This window comes from Rhinolophus ferrumequinum, chromosome 17 (assembly GCF_004115265.2).
Source record: "Rhinolophus ferrumequinum isolate MPI-CBG mRhiFer1 chromosome 17, mRhiFer1_v1.p, whole genome shotgun sequence".
In the NCBI taxonomy this organism is placed as follows: domain Eukaryota; kingdom Metazoa; phylum Chordata; class Mammalia; order Chiroptera; family Rhinolophidae; genus Rhinolophus; species Rhinolophus ferrumequinum.
In genome coordinates, this window is record NC_046300.1 from 4,415,441 (window position 1) to 4,426,481 (window position 11,041).

At 39.8% G+C, this 11,041-nt stretch overlaps 1 protein-coding gene across 1 annotated transcript in view; it reads right to left on the minus strand.

Annotated features, from left to right (window-relative positions):
- Positions 1-6,148: 6,148 nt before the first annotated feature.
- The window catches only part of SUMF1 (sulfatase modifying factor 1), a 103,878-nt gene continuing 98,985 nt past the window's right edge, over positions 6,149-11,041 (minus strand). Inside the window, exon 9 of the mRNA XM_033132304.1 lies at positions 6,149-6,236. Within this exon, the coding sequence (XP_032988195.1) occupies positions 6,183-6,236 (54 nt within the window). The 3' untranslated portion in view covers positions 6,149-6,182. The remainder of the gene's footprint in view (positions 6,237-11,041) is intronic.

Genomic DNA, 11,041 nt, shown 5'->3' on the forward strand with positions numbered 1-11,041 from the left:
AAGAACATTGCTGTAGGTGTATCACTACAATCCAGATTTAGGTTTTCACTTATAAAAACCTATCTACAGATGTTCCCCAACTTGCCCTAGGGTTACATCCCGATAAATCCATCATAAGTTGAAAATATCCCAAGTCGAAGATGCATTCACTACAGCTAAGCTACTGAGCATCGTAGCCTGCTAACCCCGCCTACCTTACGCGTGCTCAGAACACAGTATTAAACAAATGCTGGGAACACACTACATTGTAGACCGTGGGTTCTTTATCCACGTGACGGCCTCGCTGACCGGGAGCGACGGCTCACGGCCACTGGCCAGCGTCACGAGAGAGGATCGGACTGTCTCTTGCTCACCCAGGAAAAGGTCAAAATTCACAGCAGTTTCTGTTGAATGCGTCTCGCGTTTGCACCATCATAAAGTCAAAAATCTGTAAGTCAAACCATCGTAAATTGGGGACTATCTGTATTGCAAATGTTTTCAAAGTGTGACCCAGGGACCCCTGGGATCTCTGTGACCACCGCAAGTCAAAATCATTTCCATAATAATACTTAAATGTCATTTGCCTTTGTTAACTCTCAATCTCTCATTTTCATAAAACAGTGACCTCTCTCAGCCTTGTATATTTGAATAAATGAATACATAGAAATGTCTTAAAAAAAATGTCTTATAGAAGCATATCCTTAACAACTACACGAGGATTTATACGTACTAGGTTGCTAACGTACTATCTGGTAGGGCGGTGGGAGGTAGAGGGAGGAGGCAGACCAAAGGTGGCAGAAACAGAAAAACTACTTTAAAAAATAGGTACGTGATAACATTTGTACATTTAGATAAAATAATGAAGAAAAATACATGAAAGCTTTTAGGAAGAAAGAAAAACAATACAAGTAGTTTTATAAATGATTTAAACTATAGGTTGCCAAACTATTTTGGTTCACAGTAACCTGTAGCGTCTGACTGTTTTTTTCATGACATCCCAAGGCCAGAGGAAATTCAGAAGAGTTCTGTTAGGTCCAAACAACTTAGTAACTATTTATGTCGCAACTATATAAAAGCCATTTGGAAGGATAATTCACACAAGTGGAAAAAACTGTATTTTATTCTTATCCATGTTTACTTACTAATGGGATGTGTGGGCCGATTGGTCACTGCACAACTTCTCAAACTTTGGGATCCGCTTGAACACTGTCATTCTCAGCTCCTGTTACTCAGTGATTGTCACTAGTCCTTGCTTTGCAGCACAGTAATCACCAAAAAGCCAGTGTCACACAGGAATCATAATACAAAGGAAAATGCCACAATCTAATGCAATATTAGATCTAGTAACTGGCACAGATGTTCAGTGTCACTGTGTCCCCTGAATATTTAAAATATCCTTCAGTAGCCTCCAACTTTCCTTCAACACCCCAAGGCACCTCAGTGCACTTGGGGAACAACAGATTTATAGCACAGAATGCTTTTCCTTGTCACCTTGGTTTGTTCTGCATTAGCCAGTTGTTTGTACCTAGAAAATCCCCTTGTTATCAACTAAGCAAAGCTTAAAGTAAATTAGCAAACCTCCCAGTAGAGGGGAAGACATGTTTCTGAAGCCTTTCTGACCATTCACGGATTTGGATAATGCCTGCTGCTGTTCTGACACACATGCTTCTTTTTCTCCTTGTCTGCAGAGCTCCCCTTTCCTAGCTCTATGGTAACATGAAAATTTTAAAGACGATTCCATGTAAAAACAAAATAATGACCTCTGAGATTTTAGGCACCTGCTATCTTCAATACAGGTCTATGACCTAGAAGTCTCTCACCAGAAAACACCTAGGGAAGGTGAGGCTTATACAGTGATATAAACTAAGTTCTTAATTGCTTCATTGTTGATGCATAAATGCCAGTTTCCTAATCTCAGAGAATATATCTGAGCAGTATGCAAATGGCACTGACAAGTGGAAAAACTATGTATGGACAGAATCTCCCTCTTGGATAACACAAAAATATCATCAGCTTTAGGCAAAGAATTTAGAAGCAGAAATTGTTTTATGTGTCTTTCCACTGTAAAAAAAAAAAAAAAAAAAAAAAAAAGAAAGAAAGAAAGAAAAGAACAGAATAAATATTCTAAAGCCTTTGGGTGGATGTGGAAGGATTCTGAAAGAATGACTCTGGTTGGCTTCCATCCCAAAACAACCATTCCCGGCAGCTTAGCACCTGGTTCGTCCCTCTAACCTCACTTAATATTGCAATATAATCATGTCACTCAAAACACCAGCAGTTATGCAGCCCTTTATTTCTAAATAAAATGCATTTCCTCCTACCAAGGAAGATGGTTTTGAGCTTTGCAAACTTCTCTTTACTTCCCTCCTTTCTTATTTATGGCTCATCGATGATTCAAGAAGGGCCTCGGGCCCAGAACTACCATCCTCTCTGCTGGCTCTGTCGTTATTCATTATTATCCAGCTCTTTTTTCCACCGCGCGTAGCGTAAGCTTCTCCTGGTGGGCTGCCGTCACACTCAGAGTGAGGGGTATTTTAACCTTACCCCAGTCAAACCAGAACGGAACTGGATTAAAAACAACTGGGGCGTTGGGGTGCTGAGGAGGAGGATGATATTGACAGATAGAAAGCCTGCGACGCTCAGACTGGAGGGAGGGGGCAGGGGGAGGCCAGGACAGCTCACCTGCGGTGGGGCCAGAAATCCACAGCCCCTTCTTAGCACTTAAGAAGCACTTTCCAGTATTTCCCGCCTAATGAAATCTTCGGGCCTGTCCTACGCGACTGGTATTACTATCGGTGAGGAACGGCTCTGTGAGAGCAAGGGCCATACTGGACCCGGAGTGGAAACTGGCCACTCACAGATGGCGTGCGGAGGGCAGGCCTCACAGTACGGCTGCGACACTCGGACACCTGAAGGAAGACTGTAAGGGACCTAAGAGGCTGGGCTTCCGCTCTGGCCTTCAAGCCAGGAGATGTCCAAATGACACCCCTTCTGTTCTTGAAGATTTCCTGAGAAGCACCAGCCCCCACCTTCCCCCTCCGTCCATCCCCCATTCCAGAGTTTCTGCTGTTGCCGACTAAATCTCCATCTCTCTTCATTTAAACCCATTTTCTTTGGTACCATCACCCCTATGGGGTAAAATGTCTGGTTATAAAGTTTCTAGCTGGAGGACACTATGAATTAAATATTGATATTTAAAACAGCACCTGGCACAACGGCCAACACACAGCAGGGGCTCAATCAGCATGTGTTGAATGACATGAAAAAATGCTAAAAATTAATATTTCTTATTATAAATGATTGTAGCATCGAATACATCGTGTTACCCATAAAAATGCCATGTTTGACAACTTGTACTATAATTGGTCAAGTTGCATTTTTGCAACTACTGGCAGATCCAGACATAACGAGCTCCAGACATAAGGGACAACAGGCAGATCACACGTGGCGTGACGACTGGCACGCTGCAGCCATTCAAATCTGGTAAATGCGTTTAAATCACGCTGGTATGGCTTTTTTATCACAGTTAAACTTAGACATTCCCAATTCTTAACACTGGGACAAACAAAATACGTTCCCAAGTTTAGTGTCTCTGAATGCTACTTTATATCTTTGTCAAATGTGTTCCCTCAGTCACATCAGAATGCCATGCCTACTCAAGTTACACGAATTTTAGATTGTATATACATGTGAATCTAAACGGATCGTGGCAAAAGAAAGCATTTCTCTGAAATTCCTCACCACAATTCCTGCGAGCATTTTCACACCCCTCACTTCAACAGGGAAAAACCTTGTCCAGTTTATGTAAGATGGGTATTCACCGTTTGCGTTCAAGTGGAGAAAAGGATAGCGTTATCCCGCCACCTTGTGGACGATTAGGGTATTGCTGCTTCAGAGCCCAAAGTGTGTTTTAAGAATGAGAACATTGAACAAACAGTGCTTGTTCATGCTTTTCCCATCCCCTCCAGCTCTTCTGCCCCTAATTCCACATCTTTGGGTCTTACCCATTCCTCAAAACACAGTTTAAATGTCCCCATCATAGAGCCTTCTCTAACTGCAAGTGAAAAATTTCAAGAAAACGGCTAAATGAAAATGTACGTCTGCTCACGACTCCTCTCATTTTCTGGTTGGCATCACGTAGTCCCGTCTCCCCTACTGGGGGCCTTCGGTGGTGTTCTGCAGCCGGCTCATAGCTGCTCTCACCAAGTCCGACACTCAGAAATTGTGCGAGCCAGTTGTTAAACTGTTCGCAGATTAAAATCAGCCACGGGAAGTATATTTATACAACAGAAATCAGAAAACATACAAATCAAGACACTTTTAAAAAATTTTCCCAGCTTTAACTTCTCCACATGTCACTTTCTCTACGTGTGATGTGCAGTGAGGACAAGTGGCAATAGTCCTACCTCAGAGGGCGGTAAGGACGAGACGAAACCCACACAAAAGGCTTTGTCTAGTGTCCGGCACACAGGACGTACTCACCAAATATCATAAGTATTCCCCACACCCATGACAGTGCCTTGCAAGAGGTAAATTCTCAATAAATACACGACTGTTAAGTGACAGATAAAATCAAGAATTTCAATGGGAAATTTTAAGATATGTTAACCCTGATAGTAGTCCCAGGTGAACAACAGGACAAACCATCCCCAGGATCAAGCCCTCTACTTCTTGGCCTCTTCCTGCTCTAAATCGATCAATACCTCTCTCTCTCTCTCTCTCTCTCTCTCTCTCTCTCTCTCTCTCTCTCTCTCTCTCTCTCTCTCCATCCCTCCCTCCTTCCCTCTCTCTCAGATATGAGAGAGAAGAAGAAAGATGAGATGGAGATGAGATGGAGATGGAGATGGAGACAGAGATCCTTGTCTCTTTCTGCATTTCTCTCCTATTCTGATTTACTCTAAAGTGCCTTCCTTTCTCTTCCTCTTTTAACTTTACTTCATAATGCAAAATAAATAATTTATGCCTCACTTTGTTCCAGAAAAGGTTTCTGGTGAATAATAGATAACTTGGTTTCGTGCTCAGTGAATAAGCATTTTCTATTTCTCCAAGGGAAGAAAATGAAGCAGCTTTTTACCACCTCTCTCACTCATCCCATGCTCCTGTTTCATTGGCCCTTGGCAGAAAATGGGTTCTTTATATTGACCTTTGGGGAAAGACAAAATTAAGTTTCCAAGTACAAAGTTGAAAACTGAATTACCATGAAGTCCAGACACTTTCCAAAAAGGGAAACAAGAAATGTCCTTGTCCTGTAAGGCTGATGTCACTCTCATAGCTCTTCACCTACCTCACCCCAATGCTAACACAGTGTTTCTTAAGATATAAGGCTGTTTCCAGAAACTAGCTAGGTTTAAGGGTCTGCCATAGCTCCATCTGCTTGCTAAAAAACTGAAACAACTAAGTAGTTGCAAAAAGGGGCTTAGAATGTGATTTACTCCAAATGGTTTGGAATTGCAATTGTGCAAATGTAAACTGTATTCATGTACAATAAGTTTTTCCTTACTTAGCTATACTAATTAGTGCAGACTTTTTTAATGGAGGAAAAACATTAAGTATTGGCTTAGTAATATCGCTAAAGACTATGTGTCCTAGAATACAGAAATTCTGTCCGGGATCATTTCTGATTTAAAAATACATGGAGGCTGAAACAAATAGCACGGCACAAGGCACTTTGCTGAGTGCAATACCTGCTTTAATGTCGGTTGACACAGTCCCCTTATCCAAGAACATGTAGATGACACAGCATGTGACAGGAAGGGGCTTCTCCAAGAAGGAGAAATAAGGTAGGTGAGTCAGAAGTTAAAATTCCAACTAGCCTGCAGGCATCTGTGAGAAGAGGTGATCTGTTATATTTGATTCACCTCCGGTCTGTTTCCAAAGGACACTGTCAAACACGATGATTCTTTTTCCCACCAGCTGTCACCAGCAACTTGGCTATACTTTACAATTTCCCTTTGTGTTTGAAAGCCAGACCTAGAGCAGATGGCTGGACTCAGTGCCAGAGCAAAGGTAAAATTGGCTGTCTCACCTGAAGAGGTACTGCCAGACTTTATTAAGACAGAAGTCCCAGCAACACCTACAAAATCTAGGGTCTGGAAAGCACGGTCTGAACTTCCTGTTTAATTTACCAAGTAAAAACAAAAGACCACTCTTTTGGGGAAAACTTTAATTAATTTGCTAAGAGGTGATGAGAAAACTCACATATTTCATCCTCCATGAGAAGTGGTTTCCTGTGTCATCCACCAGGTTATGTCCAGGCCCTGTAAGAAAGCAAATTATATTCAATGTTCTTCTAAGCTGACCTCACAGGTAAATTCCAGAACATGAAATTTAATCTTCCAGAGCTGAAACTTTATTAAAGCAAATAGGTTTGAAATTATTTGACTGAAAACAACCCCAGCAAATTAGAAATTACAAGGGAACAGCTAAATGAAAAGGGAGACTTTCCAAGTGTAGGGATTAAAGCTATAATCAGGATTAGAGAAAGGATTCAGGGCTATAAAATATGATCAGTCATTCATTAGTCACATAGTGAAATTAAAGTATCTAACTGAGGTGGAAGATTTAGGATGAGAATGACCCTGTAAAAACCCTCTTACTGTTGCAAAAAAACGTTTGGTCTCCCATAAAAGTAACCTTCTGGCCTTTCATTTTGAAGCTGAAAGTTTCTAGAGTTCAAAAAGCCACCTATTTTTGCCTCTCCCGAGTGCCACAGGAATAGAGTAATTTGTTGCTTCCATTTACTTATTAAAAATGCCTAAAAGATTAACAGTAGAACTAGAAATTGCTTCTATGGCCATTCATAAATTGGTGATTTTCTCTGAATTTTTATTATTATACTACCAAGAGAGACAGAATGATATATGCAATAGATTTGTTATTCAGCCCCCTTTCTCAGGTATATATAGTAAACCTATAGATAGATAGATAGATAGATAGATAGATAGATAGATAGATAGATAGATAGATAGATAGATAGATAGATAGATTTTATAGTAATGACGGTTAACTGTTACAAGGCTGAGACCTCAGAAGCTGAATAGACTGTCTCAGTAGTCAGGCTCCAGGAGTAGGATAGCCAGCAGTGGGATCAAGAATTCTTTTCAGGCAGACTAATTCAACTGATTGTTTTTTCAAAGTCCAAAGGCACAGCCCTTAAAAAATAACAAAATAAAAACCCTCAAGTTACATAATGCTCTTCACTACATGACTTACTATACTTTCAAACAAGATGAAATATTACATATTTTAATTTCATGATTTCTAATCTTTTACTTCCTCCATAGCAGCTGGAAGACAGACAACCTCTGAACATGGCAACACATTGCAGTCTTCAGATCTGGTCCCCAACCCCACTCATACATGTGGGAATCTATGAAAAATTGACTTAATTTATCTGAACTTCAATTCAGTTCCAGATCTTGTGCACTAGTGACAATACTGCCTACTTCAAGGAATTATCATGAAGATTCAATAAGAAATGTATGTAGTTTAGTGATACTGTCTACAAATGTGCCGTCCAATACAGTAGCCACTAACTATATATGGCTATTTAAATCAAATTTAAACTCATTAATGTTAAAAATTCAGTTCTTCAATCACACTACCCACACTCCAAGTAATGAACAGTCACTTGTGGCCGGTGGCTAGTGTATCAAACAGAATACAGAACATTTTCACCATCGTTGAAATGTTGGGACATTGCCAGAGGAGGTAGTAAGTGCTCAGTAAGCGTTCATTTGATCTGCCTGGCATTTTCTCTTCAGCAATTCCTCTAAGGTTCTGGCTCAAGGCGTCTCCTTCTCGGGAAGGAAAGGAATATGATAAAACGTGTATGGGTCTGCCACTTTTCTCATGCCCAGAAATATTGGAGTTCTAAAAGAACAGTGTGGTTTGGAGAAAGCAATGTTGACACAAGTGGGAGAACGTGTCAGGATGGGGTGTCAGGCACTGCGGTCAGACGCTGGGAAGGTCTCTCTGGACCATGGGGGCAGGGGAGCAGTCTCCACAGCTCATACTCCTCAGTGCATGCTTAAATGCCCACCTACTCACAGAAATGACGCTGGCTTTAACACACAAACACTTGCTGAGATTATGAAAAAGAAAGGGCTTTTTCCTCTGTATTTCATACCAAATTTTTCCTGGTTGAAATATCTAAAAATAAATATGTATCATCAACTTTTTTTCCTGATATGTTAGCCAAGGTTAGTCTTGAGCACTTGAAAAGAATTCTTCACGTTAGTCTTTCAGTTGCTTTGGTTCCACCTCCAAATACCAGAATCAGAGCTAGAGTGAAAATGCTGATAGGGGTCTAGACAGTGGCAGGAAGTAGAATTAAAAGAAGCTGAAATTTAATGTGATCCCTAAGAAGAATTCTGGTCTCAGATCATACTTGGGAGTATCTGGTGAAATAACCCTGTAGACCCTTGCAGATATGGGCTTAAAGATTCTGGGGAGCCTCCTCTGAAACAAGACATTTGTGGTACTAAACTTCAAAGGATATACATCTTTGCTTTCAAAACCTCAAGTAGCAGAGGTTGGCCCTTGTGTCGCATTATAAATGAGAAGGAATGTCTTGGACATTTTAAAAGTCATGATGTGCTGCTCATAGGTGGTATCCTTCTAGGTAATGTGCAAAGCTTCTTTCCCAAGTCAAAATGAAAATGTGTGAAAAGCTGTGCCTTTCAAGGTCAACTTGCAAACAAAGCAAGTCTGTTCTCATAGCCTTGGTAAGAGTATTTGAATACACCTGGTTATAAATTTGATCGTCTGTCTTTGGTGAGTGAAATTAATTTCTTGCTGGTGACATTTCAGGTTAAATAAGTACATAATTTTCTTCTTTCACTTCTACACCTATTATCAACAATCCCCATTTGATCGCATGCCATTATGAATTACTATTCTACAATCATCCATTCTGGATATTCACAACTAAAGTACTTACACTAATTGTTCTGATTGAGGTTATATCTGATTTTTGTTGTTGTTGTCCTATCAATAAGGAAATTTATGGATTTCATTAAACCACAGTGCAATGGTAAAAAACATATGACAAGATGCAAGTCTTCCATTCTGCTGAAAACATATATTTACTAGCAGACTAAGCACAAAAATATAAACTACTGTCTTTTGGGACGTATAAAGAACACAGGATCATAATTTTGTAAAATATGACTTCAAGTCATTTTAATCAACTGCCATAATTTTTCTTATTGCAAAATGATCCATATACCACACACTTTGACATAAAATTTCAGCTACTAAAAAGCCATTTTTTTCCAATTTATTTTCTATTTTGCTACCTTTTTATAATATTGGGCATATATGAGAAATATAACTATTATCTATTGCTACTACATTATTATCCCTTCCACTAGACAGAAATTTCATATTTTTTTACTACTTTTTGATATAAATTTTTATTCATATTGTTTTGGGTAAGCATTCTTTTTTTTTTTTTAAAGATTTTATTGGGGAAGGGGAACAGGACTTTATTGGGGAACAGTGTGTACTTCCAGGGCTTTTTCCAAGTCAAGTTGTTGCCGTTTCGATCTTAGCTGTGGAGGGCGCAGCTCAGCTCCAGATCCAGTTGCCGTTGTTAGTTGCAGGGAGCAGAGCCCACCATCCCTTGCGGGAGTCAAGGAATCGAATCAGCAACCTTGTGGTTGAGAGCCCACTGGCCCATGTGGGAATTGAACCGGCAGCCTTCGGCGTTAGGAGCATGGAACTCCACCCGCCTGAGCCACGGGGCCGGCCCCAGGTAAGCATTCTTTAGCAAAGACACATCAGAAAGGTAAAGTGTTCAAAAAACTTACCAACTTTAAAAATATATATAAACTTATCAACTTGTAAAATGAACAAAAATTCATAGACATCAACTCTGTACAGTAGCTGGTTATCCAGCCCACACTTTCTAATAATAATAATGGTACTAATAATTCCATCATTTTCACCGGTCAAAATTCTTTGACTAACGAACAGAAACCACACTGACTTAATCTAAACCCAAAGGAAGAATTTGTTACAAGAATACAAATATGTCATGCGAATCAGAAAGGGCTTGGAACCAGAAACGGACAGGTGCCAGGAACTAAGAAGTCCTCTCCCCTTGTCACTGTCTGGTTCATTTTTGTCTTGGAAGACTGACTTTTCTCTGCTTCTCCATCAATGTACCAAAAAAAGCTACCTGTCAGCTCCCAAGTTACACACGCAGTTTAACTGTTCTTTGGTCTCAGCTACTCATCAAGAGAATCTCATTGGCCTAGCTTGAATCAGGTGTGCACCCAGAGTCAAAAACGTGGGCCAAGGCTTAGGGGGTTGTGAAATATAAACATGACTGCCAGTGCGCCCAGCCCATATGATGTGCTGGCATGTTCTCAGAAGGGATAGAGTCAACGAATTCGGCAGAAACCCTAAAAAGCATCAACCACTATACACTGTTCTCTTCAAAATGATTTCATCACACCATCTTGTTTGATGAAAAAACCCAGTGCTTATACTAGGCCTACTTCATATCTAGTCGTGATTGTTATTATTGGAAAGCTAAGATGTTCCAAACTATTCTATTCATGCTGTCATTAACACCAACAAATACATAACTTCTGCTGACTTTAGACATTTCATCACTGGCTATAAATTATATTCCAGATTAAGCTCAGATAATGCTAGCGAGACTTTGATGAAAGAATGGCTTCTGAATATAAAATCATGCCAAATTCATTTAAAAATACTGTCAAAAAAAGCAGAAGATAAACATCTCAATTTAAGGCCATTCTTGTTAAAAGCAAACAAACAAACGAAAAAAGGCAAGGTCATATAGTCATACTCCATAATTTAGCCAAAGACAATTGAACCTATAGAATGTTAGAGTTTTACTATATTGTATTATTTTCTTTCTCTGTATTTTTTTCTTTATTATTGATCAGATTAGGTTCTCTTCTGCCAGTGAAAAAGCTAAAAGAAATTTGAGTAATGATATAACATTCAGACGATGCTTATTTATAGCAGTCAATCTGGGCAACTCATTCATGTCTGGGTATACATTTTTTTCACCATGTAGATATAA